The sequence below is a fragment of the Heteronotia binoei genome, chromosome 3 (genome assembly GCF_032191835.1).
Source record: "Heteronotia binoei isolate CCM8104 ecotype False Entrance Well chromosome 3, APGP_CSIRO_Hbin_v1, whole genome shotgun sequence".
NCBI lineage: Eukaryota > Metazoa > Chordata > Lepidosauria > Squamata > Gekkonidae > Heteronotia > Heteronotia binoei.
This window is the reverse complement of record NC_083225.1, coordinates 159,729,971-159,753,098: the sequence shown is the minus strand read 5'-3', so window position 1 is coordinate 159,753,098 and position 23,128 is coordinate 159,729,971. Positions and strand designations below refer to the sequence as shown.

The following is a 23,128-nucleotide window of genomic DNA, read 5'->3' as shown; positions in this document are numbered from 1 at the left end:
TCCAAGCTAAAGAGCCCCAAGCGTTTTAACCTTTCTTCATATGGAAAGTGTTCCAAACCTTTAATCATTCTAGTTGCCCTTTTCTGCACTTTTTCCAGTGCTATAATATCCTTTTTGAGGTGCGGTGACCAGAATTGCACACAGTATTCCAAATGAGACCGCACCATCGATTTATACAGGGGCATTATGATACTGGCTGATTTGTTTTCAATTCCCTTCCTAATAATTCCCAGCATGGCGAATATATGGAAGTGAGACTATAGCAAGGACTATGTATGTCAGGCTGGACTTGCTTTCCCGTCCATAGACACAGGGGTATGCATTTGGCATAAACCAAGCTGAAAAAATACCTCCCAAAAACTGTATTCATATTTTCCTGTATTTTTTCAGCTGGTTAGCAAGTAGGCTAATTATTTGACTACCCAAAAATGACCAGATTGAAAAATCCCAAAAATATTTGTGATTTTTTTGGTGTTGCAGGACAGCTAACATTAAAGGGTGTTTGAAGGGATTGCAATTCTTTTAAACACCTTCAAGGTAAAGCCGCAGCTTGGAGAAGGCAATTAAAGGAACCACAATCCTTTAAACGCCTTCAAAATTCAGCTGTGGCTTGCAAAAGACATTTAAAGGACCTATGTATCCTTTAAATGCCTCCCCCCTGGAAACAACAGAGGACAGGGACACTTTATTGGGCTCATAGAATTGGACCCTGGTCCAATCTTTTTAAACTTGGGGGGGGAGAAGGTTGGGGAGAGGCATCAGCAGCTATAATGCAAATTTGTGCCTCCACCTCAAAAAAATGGTCACCTCAGAGCCCCAGATAAATTATCTATTATAGCTTATGGGAACCATTTACTGTAATGGTTCCCACAGGTATAATGGAGCCAAAAAAATTCAGCAATTCTGAATGTTCATCAAACCCAAATATCATATTGGTATGGGGATTTGGCAATATTGGGAAATACCAATACTTTGGGAGTTCAATATATCCAAGCCTGAAAAATACCAGGGTTTTGTTTTGTTTTTGCACACACCTACGTAGACAGGAGTTACTACAGTTGAATAGTAATAGTAAGCGAAGGAGCAGGGAAGGTGGGGGGTTTATCCAGCACACATTCTATACAACAGGCCTGGCTTTGTCTCTTCAGACACAATATGCTAATGGTTCCACTTTAGGCTGCATTTACAGAGATGTACTGCATGATTCTGGAGATTGCCATTTCAATGTCTGGCACACTGATGTGATCCTGGAACAGCAGAGTTTTGTATCTGATGCTCCTTATGGCTTAGAATCCACTTTTTTAAAGGTGCATCAGGTTGTTCCCCACTTGGCATCAAACCAGAACCTGTGCATTCTCCATTGCAGCTCCCATTTGGAACAGGCTCTTTGAAGTAGTAAGGAAAAGCATCATTTTTATAAATTTTCAAGAAATGCTGCAAGGACATTTTATTTGCCAGAGTTTAAGTGGTAACTGTTGGGAGAGTTCCCAACATTGGCAAGTCTCTTGGTCTCAGTCCTTTGTCTCTGATATGCCCCTTACCCAGGTTCAGGCAGTCACACTGGTGCTTTTGTACTATCCAAGGCTAGCTAGAAGTGAAACAAACAATGCTAAACTCATGCAACAATGTAAACTTTATTTGGAAATAAAGTTAACCTTTGACACAGGACAGAATTTCGGGGTGGGCAGCCCCCTGGTGCCTAGCCAATTCAACAAAACACTTATACAGTAGCCCTTCTATCTTAGCTATACTGGCAATAAAATAAGAGACAAAGTAACAGAACCCCCCCCCCCCACAAGAAAAATGAGAATTCTTGTACTGTGACAGTCAGCAGGAGGAGTAACCCTCTCTGCTGATCTGGCCAAGCAGGCCTGATTCTCTGAAAAGTGCCGCTTATATAGGTTGAACATCGAAGTCATCAAAGGATCTGAAGACCCTTGTTACATGTGTAAATTCTGCTGGCCATTGTTTGCTTTGGTAACAGGTTCATCTTGACAAGACACTTGTTTCCATACCTTCAGTTGTTTACATGTTTACAGGTTCAAGCCATTTGGTAACATAAATACTTTAAACTCTTGCATTTCACAGGGATGCCTCAATGTTACTGTTCTGTTACCCTTAGATGTCATTTGTTATCTTTTCCCGGGAACAGAGAATTGCACACAACTTTTGGCAGCTGCAGTCACTGAGAGGTCAGATAGCTGAAAAGCAATTTGGGAGTTTGGTTCACTTAAAGTTGGTCTAAAACATTTATAGTATAAAGAGCATAAGAATATAATTTTTAGGACCCAAATCCAAAATTCTCACAACAGTACATATTACAAACCAGGGAGGTGTCATGTGGAGATTTATTTTGTATGTTTTACATGGTGATGTTTTTAATTGTGCAATTCCGTGGCACAGAGTGGTAAAGCTGCAGTACTGCAGTCTAAACTCTCTGCTCACAACCTGAGTTCGATCCCAGTGGAAGCTGGGTTCAAGTAGTCGGCTCAAGGTTGACTCAGCCTTCCATCCTTCTGAGGTCGGTAAAATGAGTATCCACCTTGCTGGGAGGAAAGTGTAGATGACTGGGGAAGGCAATGGCAAACCACCCTGTAAAAAGTCTGTCATGAAAACATTTTGATGCGATGTTACCCCAGAGTCAGAAACCACTGGTGCTTGCACAGGGGACTAACTTTACCTTTATTTTTAATTGCAATCTGTCAGTTGCCATAAGCAGGGTATAAATATTTTAATGAATTTCTTCACTTTCTCCAAAAAAATTTAGAAGACATACTGTTCATTCTAGATTTGAGTCAGAAGTACTGAAACTTTACCTTCTTTGTACTAATTCCCTCCCCCCAACACTTATGTGTAGTTTTCTTCAAGGATTGTTTTGAGGTGGATACTCAGTCATAGGAAAGAAAGCATTCTGGTTAAAATGAGAAGCACAAGGAAAATAAATGAATCCAAAAGAAAATATATTTTTCCAATATTAAAAACATAACTACTTCAAGTGTGGATGAAGTTTTGCTTCCTCAGTAAAAATGGAAAGGAATGTAGTGACATAAGAGTAATTGACTGCACAATGAGAATTCACATGAAACTTATGATGAAATTGTTAGCCTTTAAGGTGCAACGCATATTTATTTTTGCTGCAACTAACACAGCTATATGAACATATGAAGCTGCCTTATACTGAATCAGACCTTTGGTCCATCAAAGTCAGTATTGTCTTCTCAGACTGGCAGCGACTCTCCAGGATCTCAAGCTGAGGTTTTTCACACCTATTTGCCTGGATCCTTTTTTGGAGATGCCAGGGATTGAACCTGGGACCTTCTGCTTCCCAAGCAGATGCTCTACCACTGAGCCAATAGCTCTGGAACTGTTTCCAAATTGCAAGCATCAAATACATTTATGCATCTACATGTCAAGAAATTTTCCAGTCATGGTATACCTAATCTTCAAGGTAGACTTAAGCCAATAAATAAATTATAATTTTTTTGTACCTGTATAGTATCAGATATGTCCCTGCATATTTACCATTATGAATCAAGCAGAGTCTTAAGTATTAATTTCTACATTTTAGCTACTTGAAATCTTACCAACTATTTCTCATTGAAACTCACGTTTCAATCCTTCCTAGTCAGCATAAAACAAACACTTCATATTAGGCATTTTAGAGACTGTGGGTTTTATATCACTTATGACACAAGCAGTCAAAAATTCATTTAGGACATTTTTCTTGTCTGAGTTTGACAACACCAAGATTCCCATTTCAGATATGCCCTTCAAACTGTGAGATTCTAATCAATGTAGAGTGGGTTATGTTTGGCTACCCAGCATAAACCAATCTCTGTCTCAATCAGATTATTTTTTTACAGCGTTATTTACTGCTGAATGCCCCCATAGAGAGTGAAAATCTAAAATGGCCACAGTATTGGTAACTGGAATTTGTTGAAAGTGTAATTATCCTCATCTTCCACATTTAAAAAAGTTTTAATCTACTAGCATTTGAGATTTTTTTGTTTGAGATTTTATTTTGTTGCCTCAGCAAAATCAAGGAGGTGTCTCAAGGAAAGCTACGCATTGGAATTAAATAAAAAGCCTTTAGGTTACTGAAGTTATTTTCAAGGTGTTTTCTAAACACATTTTCCTCTGATTTAGTCTTTAGTTCTTCCTGTCCACAGGAACTAACCATATGCATTCAGAACATAAGAACCAGTCAAATTACTTTACCCAAACTTACTCTTTCTATATATAGATGTACTTTCTTTCTATCATTTCTCCAGCAGATATGTTCAAAACAACAATGTAAGTGTTGTCAATTACTTAAGAAAGGTGGCTCAGAACTAGCAAATGACCCCAAGATCTTATTTTTCTGGATTACCTTAAACAGGAGAATTTGTGGATCAACTCATATACAGAAATGATAGATTGCTTGAGAGAACATCTGCAATTACTGCTCAGTAACTAAATTAAGATCCATGTTCTTTTAGTAAATTTTATATTTGCTGTCTACTTCAAAGTACTAGAGTACATTATAATTTGTACATTGTGTTCTTCAAGAAAGATATGATGAATTGTAGAAATGCAGGAAAAGTAATCAATATATTAAAGGAACGAATATCAAAATGAATTCTGAAGACATAGCTTTCTCCAGAACACAGGGAGGGAATTAAGTGACATAGTCCTAAACCCACTCCACCCCACATCAAAACCTGCCCCAGTTTACACTTCTATCTTAATCTTATAAGTATACTCATATACTGTACCAGTCTTCTCTGAACAAACTTCTGCTTATTCATGACATGCTGAAGCTTTCTTGCAAACACCCTGCCCTTTGCTTGCTGAACGAACTCTGAAAACTTCCTGTTTTCAAGGTTCAAATGAGAACATTGCAACAAATTGAAATATGCTTCTTGTCCACAAACTTTAAAACCCCAGTTATGTTTACAGGCAAGAAGTACACGCCAATTTGTTGCTGTCAATGAATCTGGACATCACAGCCGACTGAAATTACATCAAAAATTTCCTAAACCAGGAAGCATTCAGCTCCACAAATGAAAAGGGGGAGAATGCAAAAACAAATCAGACAAGCTCATCGTGAAGAAATAAAGGGTTTGTCATTTCCTAATGTGGCCTTATTATTTTCATGACTCCAGGATTCTCAATACAAACGAATGACTCTCAGATAGTGATTTGCTATTTTACAGCTTAAGAGTACACTCTGTGCGCAGGGAGAATTGTACGTAGAAACAGAAATATTGCTTCTATATGGTATGATGGAAGCACAGAGTAGGGATGAGCATGAACTGGGAAAACAGATATTTGTGAAGGTTTGTAGGGTTTCACAAACCACAAACATTCATGAATGTTTCTGTTGAATGAACCGGTTTGAGGTTCATGATGCGGCACTGCTTGCAAAAGGGATCCCTTTAAATGGCTTTTGCAAGCACCACAGCTTTTGCAACTCATGCCAGCGCTACAGCTCTACTCATAGACAAGTTCACTTGTGAGTTGTGCCACCATGGCAGCACAACTCAGTGAGTATACTCAGAAGGCGGTGCAACTCAGCAAATGAACTCAGAAGGAATTTAAAAGCCTTCGGGCTAGGTTCATGAAGAATTTCAGTTTGTAATTTGGTTCATTCCCATTCCTAGTACAGAGCCCAGGAACTATACTATTTTTCACTTTGAGTCAAGCAGTCCGTAACAAACTACTTGTACTAGTAACATTCTTCAGGAACCTTTCAAATAGCAGTATATTTGAATATTGTATACTGATTTTATTAATTTGCCATAAGAACTATGGTCATTTATAAATTTTGGAGGCTTGAATCATGTTCCTAAACATACTTACTCATCATTGTCCACCAACACTTCCAAGAAGATGCAGTTAAGAACGCAATGCTAATTTATCAGCATACTTGTGTAACTATGCATCACAAGACAATCAAGGAGTCACTGGCCAGCTATTTTGTTTCCCCAAAATTCTGTCTCAAGTAAATAGCTTCATCTTGCAATTAAATATTGATGGTTCATTAATGTCAGTACATTTTATATACCCTATTTCCTACCGTTATCTAATGCAATATTTGAATATTTTGTAAATATTTTAGCTTTGTTTTTTAGCTTTTGTAATTTTTTTCTGATTTGTGCTGTCATTGACCATATTAAAATCGAATGAACGAGGTACCATGCTGACTGGTTACAATCAAACTATGCTATTAGTTTTTGTGCCAGTGAAGTTTCCAGTCTGAAGTCCCTTTGAAAAAATATGGTTCACTTATTGTATATCTGAAACTTAATTCAGGCATGCTTAATTATAGGCTATTCAGCAAAGATGCAAAATGACAGTACTGACAGAAATTCTATATAAAATTTGCAAAAAGATGAAAATGTAAAACAGTATGACTGCTACTGAGGCATAATACAGACATGCTATTAAAGAAGCTGAACATTTCATGAACCTCTGCTTATTTAATATACTCATGTTGCACTTTTATCCAAATAAGATCAACAATGCAGTATCTGTTCCTTTAATAACATTTTGCTAGTTATCATCAGTCTGGAGTTGTGAGTTCTAAGATTTTTATTCATTACACCTTTTTTTAAAAGCCCTGCCCAAACTTAGGAGCCCATCCCCCTTAACCTGGAAATACACTGATGCTATTCATATTACCTCATAATTCGAAGCGGAGGAAGAAAGAAAGGCTGGATAAATATGACCCTGGCCCTGTTCAGATTCATTTTTCTGCCAAGAATGTCCCCAGAGACAATGGAAGCAGGCTTATGGGCTGCTTCTCTCTCTCCCTCCCCCCACCCCAATCTCAGAAAAACCATCCAATCAAATGGAAGGTTTAGTCTCTGAGGGCCCAGAAAAGTCTTGTGTTCAAATAAACACTGAATCTTCCTCCTGATTGTTCATCTCCCTCCATGGTGAAAGAAAGAATCCTCACAAATCTAAGACATGTTCCTAATCCATCTTGTGGGCAATCAGAGAAAGAGATCCCTGTGGACAACTGAAGAAAGAGATCCCAAGTCAAACATAAGTTCTTGTTAGGAAAAAAAAAACCAATTATAATGATTATGCACTCATGATATGAAATAATGCATAATATCAGGCCTTCCTACCAAGACAAATCAGTTTTAAAAAAAAAAACTAGTCAAATTATCCCATTAGCTGCAACCTATTTTGTTCACTTATTTAACCTGAAAGTTAAACTTCCTCTGGAATAGTGCTATTTAATAGCTAATGATATTTATATATAGTTTAATTCTTACTTTTAATCTTCAGTGATTGTTCTGAAAAACAGCAATCAGAATGAGACTTTAGCAAAGAATATGCATATCATGGATCACTCATTGTCTTGTAAGTAGGGTTACCAGGTCCCCTCGCCTGTCCGGTGGCGGGAGTTAGGAGGGGCATTTCAGAGGTGGGTGCAATGACATACTAATCCAGAAATGACATCATCACATCAGGGAGGGGTTGTATGGGGCACTTTGGTATTTGGGTGAAACTTTTTGTTTTTTTTCACCCTCAAAACCATAGTCTGCCCAAATACCAGAGTATCCCTGTGTGACATTCTTGTTTAGAGGAGGGGTTTCCCTTGCTGGCCAGCCATTTCACAGCGGAGAGGAGCTCCCAAAACCAGAAAATCCCCTGCTGGAACCATGGGGCTGGCAACCCTATTTGTAAGATTTGTAATATGCACACAGTGCCTCAATAGCTGACTAGGGTATCAGATTTGTTGAATACTTCATGATCAGCTAGAGCATGGAATCTGATAAATGTGTAGTGTAAAATCCAGGAAAACGTCTGGAGCTTGGACCTTTAGATACCACTCCCTTTAAACAGGGGACTCACAGGGAGCCTTTAAATATCATTCCCTTTAAAAAGGGGACTCACAGCATCCTCATATGGTTAATACGCTTTCAAACCTCATAAAGAGAAACTTAAGCATGCAGACATATACTGCCCTATACATAATATGCAGGATTTCCACAGGTGACTCCATTTAACCTCTATACCACAAATCTCACAAAAAAAATAAGGAACCTGTTTACTGGCATTTGTATGAAGCAATATCTTTAAAGTGTCTCTGGACTGTTTTCTTTTGCAACAACAGACTAAGATGGCTACTCCTCTGAAATAAATTTCCATGTGTCATCCTGACTGCCACAGATAGCGGGAGATCTGATTACATCATTTTCCATAAGCAGGACTAGTCCACAAGGCCTGTGGATTCTGATTATTTGATTACATTCTTAAATTCTCCATCCCCCACCACATTTGAAATGTTAAATCTTGTTACTGGGCAGCAGACAACTCACTATAAAGATGGCCACATTCACGCCTTACCCTTTCCAGATTGGCTTTTCATAAGCCTTTCCTTTTACAACCTCTATTCATTGGACTCATCACCAAGGAAGAGGACACTTTTTGCCAATGGTGACTATTTAAAAAGCAGAACTTGCAAGGAGAACTTCTATTATCTCTCTTTGGAGCTGCTAGTACCCAGGTGACATGTGGCTGATTCTATTTTAAGAACCTTTCAGTAGCTTGCACACAATAGTCTCTTGGAGTCATGCAAGTTTTGGGGTTCCAGCCTGCTATTTTATTCTTTGCATGGAAGTACAGAAAGGCATTTGCCTAACGTTTTTTACATGGAATTGCTTTTGAGACGGTCCAGAAACTTTAGATGGTACAAAATGCAGCAGCCAGATAGTTGGGTGTTGTAAATTAAAGAGAGCATATTGTAAAAGTCCTAAAAGGGTTACATTATCTGCTAATGTTTCCAGGTCCAGTTTCTACATTTAACATCTTGTACAATTTTGGACACAGGAATGTAAAGGACTATTGTTAAGCAGTAAAGATATTCATCTCAGGCCCTGCTCTGCATGCCTCCACCTTAGGAATGAATAAAGACCCAATGACCAAAGATACTGCCTTCTCTGTGCTGGTACCTGGATTATGGAATATTTCCCCACAGAAATTCAGTAGGTGCCTGTACAGTTCTGGACAGCAAATGTTTTGTTTACCTAAGCCTTTAGTTATTTAATTTTAGTGGATTTTTCTTTGATCACTTTTCCAGTTTCATCATGCTGCTATAATGTTTTTTGAGGGTCATCTTGCCTCCTCTTTATCATGATACTATGCTTTGTTTTTATTTTATAAAAATCATAAAGATGTGTATGATTTATCCAACTGCCAGTTAACTGTGATTTTTATCCCTCTAATATTTGACTGTTGTGTGGTTAATTTTATTACTGCTCTACAGTTATTTTACTGTATTAGTCACTATTACTATTGAAAAGTGATTTTAAAATATATTGTATTTTAATTTTAAGCATCCTTATGGTGAGGTGGCAATATATTCTAAATACACAATCAAGAAGAGTCAGGTGGCTTGGGGGGCAACAGTGGAAGGGCTTCTAGCCCGACTGGTGGACCTCCTGAAGGCACCTAGTTTTTTGGCCACTGTGTGACATAGCGTTGGACTGGATGGGCCATTGGCCTGATCTAATATGACTTCTCTTATGTTCTACTGTTCATACTTTTTTCTAATTTCTGTTTTACCAATTCTAGGAATATTTTCATCTTGTTCTGTTTGAAGTGTCATGCAATATCAGATTTCTTTTAAAGTAAAACAAGCTTTATTGTCTAGTTGCAATTCTAGGTTGTATTTCCCCACCCAATTATCTGCCTAACCACACTGATTTACACTTGCCATACTGGCTGCAGGCATCCAATTTAGTCACAGGTAAATAAAAATGTGCATGAAATTGGCATGTGCTTGGCTTTCACACACACCTTGTGCTCCGCCTCATTCCGTTTTAAAACAAACAAAAAAAATCAATAATGGAATGGAGTTTAAAGACTAACTTCCATTACCTGTAAGGCACAATTTCAATCACACTGCTTATCTGGGGTTAGTACCCCTTCCTCTTGGCCAGAATTTTCATAGGATTTATTCTTAGCATAGGATTCCAGTTAGCAGACAAAAAACTAACTCCCATTAAGCCATGGTCTGCATGTGCAAATCATCTTCACTATGCTCTGTGGTAAAGGAAGGGGGGGGGGAGGTAAGAACAAGACACACAAAATGTGCCCCACACTGCCTATGCTGTATTTTACCTTGTTGTGCTTGTTTTATCATTATTTTATTGTTGGGTTTTAACTTATTTGTTATGTCTGTAATCCATCCTGAGCCCACCATGGGAATGGGCAGAATATAAATCTACTAAAATAAATAAATAAAATAAATAGACAAGCTGATTCCATGCATATTTTAGCTGTGTTTAAATTAGACGTCCGAGTGCAACCACAGATACTCAGATGACCTCACAGCTTGGTGAATAGCCAAGAGAGATAGCTGACTACTGCTACTGAAAATTAGCAGGTATGCAAGGGCAGAAAGTTTGGGAACAAGCCCCGCAATGACAATTCCATGAGTGAAACTTGAATTTTGGATCTACCGCTGTGTTTTGTGTTTGTCTACTAAATCACAGGAGTCTGACTTGAATGCAGGCGCAAGCTACAGCTTGGCACAATGTTTTGCGATAAGACATTTTTATTTATTTAGTAAAATATTTATACACTGTTCTTCTTCTTGGCTCAAGTTGCTTCTTATTTCATGATGAAATAATCTTTGGATGATAACATATTTTCCTCAAAAAGCATTTTATTTTTAAAAAATCCGATTTAAATTTAAAAAATCCAATTTAAAGAAAAAAATCATTGATTTTTATTCACTCTGCTTTCATGCTAGAAAGACTGACACACTTGCAACCTCATTCATTAGCAGTTATTCCTAATCATATTGGGGGGGGGGGTTGCTATCTGCTTCACAACAAACCCAGTAATTAGGCAGAAAATGAGCTTGGCTAGTTAGCTGATTGCTTTTTGTACTAGTAAAAAAGGTAGTCCCCTGTGCAAGCACCGAGTCATTACCGATCCATGGGGTGACGTCACATGACGTTTTCTTGGCAAACTTTTTACGGGGTGGTTTGCCATTGCCTTCCCCAGTTATCTACATTTTACCCCCAGCAAGCTGGGTACTCACTTTACCGACCTCAGAAGGATGGAAGGTTGAGTCAACCTTGACCTGGCTACGTGAACTTAGTTTCCACTGGGATCAAACTCAGGTCGTGAGCAGAGCTTGGACTGCAGTACTGCAGCTTGCCACTCTGCACCTTCTGTACTAGAGGAATAACCAAATATTAAGGTGGAAAAAGAGAGACTATGATCTAACATTTAGTAAGTTCCATTGACCACTTCACAGATTGCACAGACAGGCCCAAATACCACCACCTCCATCAGAAAAATATGATTGCCAGGTCCAGGTAAAGTGCCAGCAACAAGTAGTGAAGGACAAAGAAACAGAAGGACAACCAGGCAAAAGTCAGAAAATTTTCTTTGAATCTAGGAGTCATCCCCAAAAAATCAGGAGCCAGACTTATTTGCAGCAGTTATTTCCTTTGTCTTGTAAGCCATCTTCAGCAGCTTTTTAAAGAGATCTGAAGCATTAGCCAGTGCCAACTTTTTCTGTGAGTTTCTTTCCCTTTCCAAGGCCTTTGAATTCATACCACTCATTAAAGAGAAGTTGTTCATTATATACGTTTGGTGGTAAAAGTTGCTTTTGGAAATGGTGAGGCAGTGTTATTGCAGCAACACCGTAATTTTCAAGATTACCCACTGGCCGATCCTAGTTTAACCAAACAACAAAACACTCTGTCCCCCTAACCTACTAACTGGCAGGAAATTATAATTCCCAGCAAAGCAGCACTGAGCAAATATTAGCTAAGATATAAGGGATGGGAAACAGAAGTTCCAGTCAGCTATAGTGGTCCAAAGAAAAATTCAAGAACAAAATACATTTCCCCATTTATGATCCATCACAGTAGAGAATGCTAACTGGAGATATGCTTTTCTCAAAGTTTGGCAGAATTTCCCCCCACCCTTCCCAATTAATCCTTACAGTGGTACAGCCCTTTGCCCAAATGCATGCAATGCAACTTGTCTTTTGACATTAAAACTAAAAACAAAGAGACCAACATAAATTTTCTAAAGAGCAGGAAGGCCGCCAGACACTGCAAAAACCTTTTCTTCAGAAAGATGCAGCTCATGTCTGCTGCTAAAGACAACAAAAACACCTTTTTATCTCACACCAAAGCCCACCTCAGCCACCATTCCCAAGCTGAATGCAAGTGAGACAATAAATTGAAGGAGTAAGCTCTGACTCACAAAAGCTCATTCTGGAATAAATGTTAAGTCTTTAGCATGCCACTTATGCTTCCCCCCCTCCTACATCAAACAATTATCCCTCTGCAGTCCTACACAGTTATAGGAGTAAGTGGCATTAAACCCAGTAGGACCTAGTTCTGAGAAAATACGATATGATCAGACTGAAGCTCCCTAGCAACTGGATGGGGAGGGGGGGAGGGGAAGGAACGTTTTTAGTAGAAATCAGCAGCAAATCAAATTCAAGTTTTTAAAGAACAGCTCTGTAATCAACTGCTAGATAGCATCCTCAGTTTTAGCAGCATAATGTTAACAAAATCAATGACAGGGTTAGATTCTAAGTAATCAATAAGCATTTACTTTAAAATAAGTGGAGAACCAAAATGAAAACCTTTCTTATCTTTAAAGGATACAGCAAACATAGATTACTCTTAGATTGCTTAAAATTAGTCTACCATTATGCAAATCTGTTGGGCTTAAAAATGGGACAGTTTCATGAATATTTAGGAAATCAAGATTCCACAGGCAGCAAGACTTAGAAACAGTTAAAACTTCTTCTCTTGTTACCATGATTTTAAAAAATGACAAAGAAGAGATGCTGTGATACCACACATAGATTTGTTGCAAGGCTGGTAGTAGTAGCACCTTTAAAGACTAACATTTATTCCAACACAAGCTTTCATGAGTCATCCTTGAATGTGCCGGATAGCAAGGTATGTGCAAGACTGCAGTCCTATATACAGTTATATAGGAGCAAGCTCTCAAAATAACTGGGACATCTGAATAAATAATCATATCATCAGACTGGCCCTGCTCTCCAGTTTGGTGTCAAGCAAATTGCCCCTTAGCACCTTTGAGGCAAACCCCATCAAGGAAAGTTGAGAGCTTTGCAATGCTTCACTGCCTATGCTGGGCTTTCTCAAATCATTCATCATAATAAATCTGTAGAACTGCCAGGAGCCAGCTTGTGGTTGCCACTACAACTTGGCACTCAGGATGTGTTGAGTCCTGTGTTAAGGGCAAGGTTTGTTAAAGTAATGGCTAAAGTAATGGCTTCCGCCTTAGACCCTCACCAGTCCGGCTTCCGTCCGGGTTATGGGACGGAGACAGTGCTGGTCGCCTTGGTGGATGACCTCCAGCGGCATCTGGATCGAGGCGGCGTGGCGGTGCTGATACTGTTAGATCTGTCGGCCGCATTTGATACGGTTGATCATCAGTTACTGGCCCGCCGCCTCGCCGACACGGGGATTGGGGGATTGGCCTTACAGTGGCTTTCCTCCTTCCTCGAAGGATGGGGACAAAGGGTGGCCATTGGGGGGGAACGGTCCCGGAGGCACCCACTAGTATGTGGGGTCCCACAAGGGGCAGTTCTCTCCCCGATGTTATTTAACATCTATATGCGCCCCCTTGCCCAGATTGCCCGGAGGTTTGGACTTGGGTGCCATCAATATGCTGATGACACCCAACTCTATCTGCTAATGGATGGCCGGCCTGGCTCCGTCCCAGAAAGCCTGGACCTAGCATTGCAAGCCGTGGCAGGCTGGCTCAGACTGAGTGGGCTGAAGTTGAATCCAACGAAGACAGAGGTCCTGTGCTTGGGTCGCGGTGCCTTGGGAGGGGAAATCCCCTTGCCAGTCCTTGACGGTGTGCAGCTTAAAGCGGCACACAGGGTCAAGAGCTTGGGGGTTCTTCTGGAGCCTTCATTATCAATGGAGGCACAGATAGCGGCCGCTGCCAAGTCCGCGTTCTTTCATCTTCGTCGGGCGAGGCAGTTGGCCCCCTTCCTGGAGCGCCGTGACCTAGCAACAGTGATCCATGCTACGGTCACCTCGAGACTGGACTACTGCAACGCCCTCTACATGGGGCTGCCCTTGTGCCGAATTCGGCGGTTGCAGCTGGTGCAGAACGCGGCGGCTAGGCTGTTGTTGGGGCTCCCAAGGTGGGAGCACATACAGCCAGGGCTGCGCGGACTGCACTGGTTGCCAGTGGCATACCGAGTTCGCTACAAGGTGCTGGTTATTACCTTTAAAGCCCTATATGGCCGGGGACCTACCTACCTAAGGGACCGTCTCTCCCCATATGAGCCCCAGAGGGCACTGAGGTCATCTGGGAAAAACCAGCTGAATATCCCTGGGCCAAGGGAGGCCAGACTGAAAGCCACCCGGGATCGGGCCTTCTCTATTACTGCTCCACTACTGTGGAACCAACTTCCTGAGGAGGTGAGGGCCATACGATGTTTAGAGGGATTCCGTAGGGCCTGCAAGACCCACCTTTTCAGGATGGCCTTCAACTAGCGAAAATTAGTGGAAAACTGTGACAAAACTAGATATGCTGCTAGAAATGCTTTTACTCTTGAAATGTTTTTACTGCTGAAATTTATTGAAATCTGTTATAACGCCATATTATTATGTGAATTTTAATATTTTGTAATTGTTTTAACCGTGTTTTATAATTGCAACTGATGTAATGTGTGTTTTATGCTGTGAGCCGCCCTGAGCCTGCTTCGGCGGGGAGGGCGGGATAGAAATAAAAAATTATTATTATATTATTATTATTATAAGCAGGATCTCAAGGAGGAGGGCACCAATATTGCACAATGATTCCAAACAATCTTGGATCTTACGAACCATGAACAGAGCAGAGTTCATAAGAGGGAGATTCCTACCTTTCCATGTAGCCCCTTGAGCTGCCCCTAACTGCTTTCAAGGCTCAGAAGACCTCTGAATGATCCAGCACAGGGGGCTGCAACTGGCAGAAATCATCCATGTTTGTGGGAATTCTTCTACAGAGCAAGAGCTCACCCAAGGGTGGAAATTTCTACCCTCCAGGAACAGATCCCAGCGCATTCCTCAGGAATCTTCAGGATGGGGCAGAGATGTACAGGGGCTCCAATGGGAAGGGAAGCAACACAGTTTCTCTTTCTAACTCTGCTTCAATTTCAGTTCATAGGATTCAAGCCGCAGGAAGTACTATAGCACTAGGCTTAGAAAATGGAAATGAGACAGCGACATAAGGACCTAAAACTTGGCAGAAGCCTAGAGAATAAGGGGTGGTGGAAAAGGGGGCTCCATTTTGGCATATAGTGTGAAGAACTTTAAAAGTGAGCACTACCACCTGGAACTGACAGGATGACAGAAAGCCAGTGTGGAACCTTAAGGAAAGAAGTGACAACCACAATTAATAGAGATGGGTCATTCTGAGCTCAAGGAAAAGAGACAATGTGGCAGCAATGAGGCCAGGAAAGATGAAACTGTATTAGCCAAAGTAGAATTTAATATTGAAGATGTGGACTGTCAGATTAGCTAGTCTCAGGGAAAAGCACAGACAAATGAGGAATGCTAATTCTAGATCAAAAGAGGTCTTGAACAGAGACCAAAAGCATGACAAGCAGTATTCTATAGACCCTAGAATCACACTGCAATACTATGTGCAGCCCTTGCCATTGAAAATTTGATGCTCCAGTCCTATATTCAACAATGTGATGACACAATGACGCAAAAGTGTGCAGAGCATGCAGACCACTGAAATGGGAAAAAATAGTAGCCATAAACACTGGAGCACTTACATGGAAGGGAAACAGGGAGCAAAACAGCTGAATATGTTCTGTGTATTATTAATAAAAGTTTATATCTCTAGCTATAGTTGCAATTTCCAACAACAAAAGCACATTTAAAATTCTATCACATTAAAATGGAAGCAACATACTAAAATTCACAAACATTGCCAAATCAAGTTATATAGAGGTTAAGAGTGTCAGACTAGAATCCGGAAGACCCAGATTCAAATGTGTACTATGACATGGAAGTTGCTGGGTGACCTACATCATACAGGGTTTTTGTGAGACTAACTTTGGCTTCCCATTGTGGGACAAAGTGGGAGTATAAATGAATATAAATAACTGCCTAAAAATTCCAGTTCAGGACTAACAGACTTTCTTGGGATGCGTCTCATACGACAAGTGCACTGGTGAAGAGCTCCGTTCCTAGAAGACAACATCACAGCTGATTATGGTAGCTCTTAAGACAGTATTTCTTCATATCTGAATTCTTTGGGGATGGGAGACTTTCTGAGAAAACTAGTTCAAGCCAAAGCTAGAAAAAGACGTGAGTATTATACTAACTTCCATTGTTAAAAAATTCAAGACTACTCATTAAATTTGCATAATATATTACTTTGCACCAGATAATTGATCTAAATTTGTTTAATAAAAGATGGTGTTTTACAGTGAAATATGTCAAGAATCACAAGTTGGCTTTCAGAAGTATCATTTGTATCAGGAGTTAAGCAGAATTCAGAAGCAGTTGAGTGGCATGGAATCTTGCCAAACCACAACACCACAGCACTCAAACTACACAAAATGGGAAGGTGCCAACCAATATGGAAATAACCAATTTTTAATTGTGACTCTGTGTGGTAAGAAGTCTTGAACCATTCAGCCTCAGGGAAAATATATTTCTAGAGTACTGTATATACATCACTGTGCTTTAAATAATTTCACACTATTAATGGGATGTCATGTAGCTTACCTGATTACCCGGTGGCTATTAAATCTTTTCATTTTCAAACCCTAATGGCTTTACCCATTCCTAAAGCATACACCTTAAATGCTTTCAGCATTTCCCCCCCATATAAATAAAGTTTAATTCCACATGTCTCAACTGTTTTAACATCTGTGATGGTAAAACAAAAGCTATTAACACATTTCAGCCACAGTTTGATCCTAGCAAATTTGCAAACTTTTTTGATTAAACACATGCGCACAACTGCAGAGATGCTTAGTTTAAGCCGCTTGAAAACAGGAAATTAACAAGTCCAACATATTCAAATTAGAGAAAAATGTATGACTTGGAGGTGGAACATAACAAAATGTATGACTTAGAGGTGGAACATAACAAGCATTGTCATAGCACCTACCAGGCCAACTAAATACAAGTATCTTTGTTGTACATTCATTTAACTATATAATCGTACCTATGTCTAGGACAAACTCAAACATATTTCTCTTATGACACAAACTTTTAATGGGATTCACTGAGCCTTACTATCTAGCTGAAGTTAAAAACCATGACAACATTATGCCTTCAGTTTTTGATAGCATATTTGAAAGGGGGGGGGGGGGGAAGGACCTCCTACAACAATCCTTACAGTAGTCTCAATCACCAAAAAAAAAAATCAATGATCTAAGACAAGTCTTTACAAATTATATTTGATTCTAGGAGTCAGATTCATTTTTCCATCTTCCTAGTCTTGTATTTTAATGACTAAATATTCTAATTATTGCTACCACAAAACCTAAGCCTAAACTTTTAATAGTTTTGTTATAATTGTATTAAAGCTATACAATACATGAATAAATAAAGGGTAGATCCTGGTTGTCATCACCATGACAAAGGCTAACCTCTAACCCTAAACCAAACTACTCCCCTAATTTCTCATAGTTTCATGATGGTTTTAAAAAACTGAATACTGGAGTCTGTACAAAAGGCAATTGTTTAATGAATTAATGTACCACTAGTGGGTATAAAGTTAATATATAAACAAGCAATGATAAGAAAGTCAAGATTCAAGTATGTTATGCAACATGACATTGTTATATGAAATTTCTAGGCACCATGGGCAATCTATCAAGCCCTATCAAAGACATTTTCATCTCTCTAAGCTACACTCAGGCCTCTTAAGGAAGAGAAAAACTAAACACAACTTTTGCCTATATTTCCTTAGTCCAGTTGCTTTAAACACCAGAATTTCATGCCAGAAGCACTCATTAGGCAATATCGTGGAAAAATTCCCAAAGACCAAGACAGAAAGACTAGCCCCTATCCATGCATCCCATCCCATATATATTATCCACAATATTTTTCTGGAAGACAATCCAGGCACAGAGGATTTTATTGTCACAAAGGTATTACAATGCATATATTTATTGTATTTATTTAAAACATTTATTAGCTGTCTTTCTCCCTTACGGAACTCAAGGCTGCTTACAATATAAAAAATACAATAAAACCAGCTATTATCAAACCCATAAAAGTCAGTTTGAAAACGTCAATTAGGACTCCCAATACTAAAAGCTAAACCAATCTAATTGTAGTCCTAAATAAAGCTGTCTTTAACTGCCTCCTGAAGAGTGACACTGAGGGAGCCAGGCACACTTACTTGGAAAGCTTGTTCCATGATTGTGGGGCTGCCACAGAAAAAGCCCTTTCTCATATGCCCACCAAAGAAGCATCTCTAATTGGTGGGAAAGTCAAGAGGGCATATCTCCGTGTTCTTAATTCCCATGCAGGAATATATGGAAGAAGATGGTCCAGAGATATCCCATTTCCAAGCCATATAGGGTTTTAAAGGACAAAACCAACACTTTGAACTGGGTTTGGGAGCAGACTGGTAAGCAGTGTAATTCCTATAGTACTGGCAACATACTTGCTATAGGTAATCGCAACAATCAGTAGTTTCTGAACCCTCAAGGGTAGTCCCAAGCAGAGTGTATTGCAATAGTTCTGTCTAGATGGAACTAACACATGACTAACTGTGACTTGATCTCACTGAGCCAGGAATGGATACAGTTGACACATCGGCCAGAGCTGGGCAAACACACTCCTAGCCACAGCAGCCACCTGGTTGCTTAACATGACAACTATGGCTTTTTCAAGGGGACTGTTTCTTTTTCCAGTCACACAACTGGTAATGGTGGGAAATAACACCAGCTTAGCAATTGACTGTAGCTAGTTCAGCCGTAGAATGTATGGCACATCACAAAACCCTAAAATATTGTAAAGTGCTTAGCACTTGGAGTCACAGAAAAGGAAGAGGCTATGTGCACTAATGTGGATTTAAGGGGTTATGGATATATCAAACAAAGTAAGGACAATACAGACTACGGACTACTGATCGACAGTTTAAGGTCACTTGCCAAGTTTATTTTATGTCAAAATTGGTTACTGCAATTGAGAAGTAATTGGCACCACAATCCTAATAACACTTTCCTGAGAGTAAGCCTCACAAAGTAGACCTGGTTAAGATCACTCTGTAAAATCCGCTTCCTATAATCTTGGAACTCCAGCTCACACTTAAAAGTACTCTCCAGATTTTCCTAAAATAAAATGGATTTCTTTCCATCTCATATACATTTCCCACATTTACCTGACATGCATTTTCCTATTTTCATACACCAATGAACTAGAACAAAAAGACTAAATTTCAAATATTAGCTTTTGCAAAGTGCATGAACTATGGGGCTAGCAACATCCATTCAGTGCCTGGAAAGTTCAATTACATCATGAAAATGTACTGGTTTCTCTTTTAGTACATTCTGCTTATAGTAACCACTATGTATGTGTGGAAACTATACCGAAGTTCATGGAAAAGATCAAATTTTTCAAAGGTTTATTAGACCCTTAATCTTGTGCAACATCCATTGCTACATCAACAGTACATTACATACTTGGTATGTTTGGAATTTAGTTTGCAGCTATCATCATATGTTAATAGCATGCAAAGGACAGGATTATTATGTTAATCACTTTAGGACTAATGTTTTGAAATATTTAGTGAGTAAATGACAGTAATTGAAAAACTATATCAAATATGATTGAAATAAAAGATCAAAGCTTCCAGAGAACTGAAGCTGTATTCTATTTTGATATTTTATATGTACCATGAGTAGCCAAATGCTAATATTTCATAACAAATGAAGGGATAATGTCCTACAAACATCTCTGACATTATGTTCTACTGGGCCTGCTCCTGCACACAAGTAACATATAATAAGGATGACTGAAGCTTGCTTTTCTCACATTTTATGGATCATTTGTTAAGAAGACCTGGAAATGGACTGACCTGTTAATACTCAACTATTAATTTTTAAAAATGGCATCCCACATTTCAGTAATAGGATGAAGTGACAAAAATACAAACTACCAAATTTTCAAGTGACAAATGAAGCCAGAGCCTAATATCTATCCTACCCTCCCCAAAGGAAACAAAAATGTCATCACAACAAAAAAAAACTTCAGTTAGGCTTCAATATCTAAGTTTTTCCTAGAGGTGATAGGATGGCATTCAGTCAAAGCAAAGTATTTTGATGTTCCATTTAAACATTTTTTTAAAAAAATGTATTAATGAAATTCCCTGGGATTGAAAAGAACTTTTATTTGTCTAGATCACGTGCACTTGTCTACTGCTTTAGTCTAGATCACAGTTAACGTATTCAGTAAGATATTTTAAAAAGCAATTTAATTGATTTTCATGATCTCAAGCTAAAGAAAGGTTACGAGGAAATTGTAGAACTACCACCATAGCTGACAATTTGCCACAACTCCTGTGAAAAGATCTGACAAATAAAGAGTTTGGACTTAAAATCATTAGTATGTTTTCTATTATTTTAGACCATTTCCCCCTACAATTCCTGTCAAAGTCACTTTGAGAAAAAGGCTTTATAAACAGTGTTTAAACTATTTATACTACTGCCTTTGTCACAAATTACACTTTTCCTGTTGTGCAGTGCCAAAGGAAAAACATCTTAATGCCAAACATGGACTATGGCCTGAAAAGCCTAATTAGCTACATATACAAAGCATGACTGGCACATCAGTACTCAGAAACCATAACCAATTATCCTTAAGTGGCATGGCACAGCAGTAACAACATAACGCCAAGTTTATGCTTGAATGTGAAAAACCCAAACGTATTTTTCTGCAGTTTATGGAATAAAAGTAGCTCTTGAATTCAGAAATATGACAGATATGGGCTTGTTTGTTCTTAAGTATACCTGCAGGTGGTATCATTCTAAAACTAGGCTTTCAACTCTTTTTGCTCAAATTTCAAAACCTATTGAAATAGACCACTGCTGGGTTCCCCTAATTTAAGATATCCAATATTGGTTAAAGAACAGCCCACTATAGGGAGTTTGGTTATTCTTTAAAAGAAATGATAACCACAGTTGTTCACAGTTTTTATATTGCATAGATCAATTAGCCTTATGAAACTCTCCGATGACATTAATTCTTCCATCCATACCAAGAAGTTAAAAGGGAGGAATGGCAAAAGCAGAAAGGTGGTAAGACTTCAACTGGTTTCAGGTAAGTAACCACAAATTAAAAAGACAGTACTAATTTCATGTAAAATAATAAATTTGGTCCATATTAGAGTCTAAAACATTTTATAATGTTAAACAGAAACAAGAAGATAGCACAAGAGGTAAACTGGTTCCAATATAATCAATCAAAATGTTTTCTTAACACATCTCCCCTGCTCACTTGGTTGTCCCCCAATGTACTCCTGAAAATAAAGCCAATTATGGACTTACCATATCAGATGGGACACTGCTGGACATCTTGAAACTACCCTGATGGTCTCAAATAGCACAAAACAAGAAACTCTTATAAGTCAGCCAAGAGTATGCAAAAGTGATCTTTCAGTCAACCAATCTTTGGCATCTGTTAAGTTCTGAGTTTTCCTTTTTTTCCTCCACAATAAAAGTAGCTGACCCCGAGCAAGGAAACTGTTGGACCAGGGAGGAAAAATCCAGGAGGAACCGGTGTTAAATGGCTCGATCAGCAAAGAAACACCAGGGAGACCAGAGATGGCAGCAGATCCCTGTCAGCAGCAAACAACACCACCAAGCAGCAGTGCCAGGTAGACCGGGCAGAAGTACACAAGGACATGAATTGTGTGGAGGCTTTCCCCTCACCACCACTCTGTCGCTCTTCCTCTCCAGCTTAGACCAATAATGAATGACGGGGATGATTCAGAGGATAGTTCTGCGTCCGAGTCACCTCATTAAGACGTGCGACAGGCCAAGTAAAGCGACCTCCTTCCTCCCCCTGATCTGGACCCGAAGTTGTTGGGGCTGGTTCCTACCCCCCCTTTACAATCCCTCCCGAAGTAAAAGTGAGATAAGTAGCTGGCAGAGGCAGGATTCCGCTTCTCTTCCTCTTTCGGGCCCTTCTGAGAGGCTTTGCAACCCTGAGCCCCCAAAAGAAAAAAAAAGAATGAAAAACGAGAAGGGGGGTGGGAAAAGGAAAGACGGGGGGAACAAAAGAACTAATACCCTCCCCCCTCAAACTGCAGCAGCAGCAGCTCAAGGGGGGATTTAAACCGCAGTCGCCTCTTGGAGTAGCAGCGGCAGAAGCACCCGCCGCTTCTTCGCCTCAGGTCTCTGCTCTCATCGCCGCTGCCGCCGCCGCCGTGGCTGCTCTTCCTTCGCCGTCCCTCTCCGTCTCCCTCCCCCTCCTCTTCCAGGGGCTCCCTCAGCAGACGGTTGGCGGAATCCCCCCCTCCCCAACTGACACGACCAAGCCTCTCGTCCTTTCGCTCAGCGCTGGAGCGGACAAGTAGGCAGGGAAAGGAAGGGGGAGACAACAGCCCTTTCCTCAGCACCAGCCGCTCTCGGGGACCCCTCGCCCGCCACCGCTGCTGCAGCCGCCTCTTGTCATCTTCCTTTCAAACCAACATGGCGTCTGCGCCGAGCTGAGAAAAGGGGACACGGCAGGGGAAAGACGGACCCAACACCCCTATCCCCCCACCCTTCCTGTTAGCTCCACCTCCCGTTCTCTCTCCTTTTTTTTTTTTTTTGCGACGACGCGTAATGATCGGCCCACGCGCCGCCGCGCGGCATCATGGGGGGTGTAGTTCTTAAATGGAAGACCTCACAGGAGAGCGACGCGAGGGCGGCCTTTGCCCTGCAGCAGCTGTTGTTATGGCATTGGCTTCAGCAACTGTTGCTAAGGCTGGGAAACTCCCTGCTGCTGCAAGGAAAGCAATTGTACTTCGTGACAAGGAGATAAGGGAATTGCTGGCTTACATAATACCCGGAGATAGGGTTTGCCCTTTCTCCTGTACCTTCAAGTCCCATGTGCTAACAGCGAGCAGCCCTACGCATTTTCCAATTGGAAACACATCT

The 23,128-nt window shown here is 40.1% G+C and overlaps 1 protein-coding gene across 1 annotated transcript in view; it reads right to left on the bottom strand.

Annotated features, from left to right (window-relative positions):
* The window catches only part of UBL3 (ubiquitin like 3), a 70,747-nt gene extending 47,967 nt beyond the window's left edge, over positions 1-22,780 (bottom strand). Inside the window, exon 1 of the mRNA XM_060234729.1 lies at positions 21,533-22,780. Within this exon, the coding sequence (XP_060090712.1) occupies positions 21,533-21,559 (27 nt within the window). The 5' untranslated portion in view covers positions 21,560-22,780. The remainder of the gene's footprint in view (positions 1-21,532) is intronic.
* Positions 22,781-23,128: the final 348 nt, after the last annotated feature.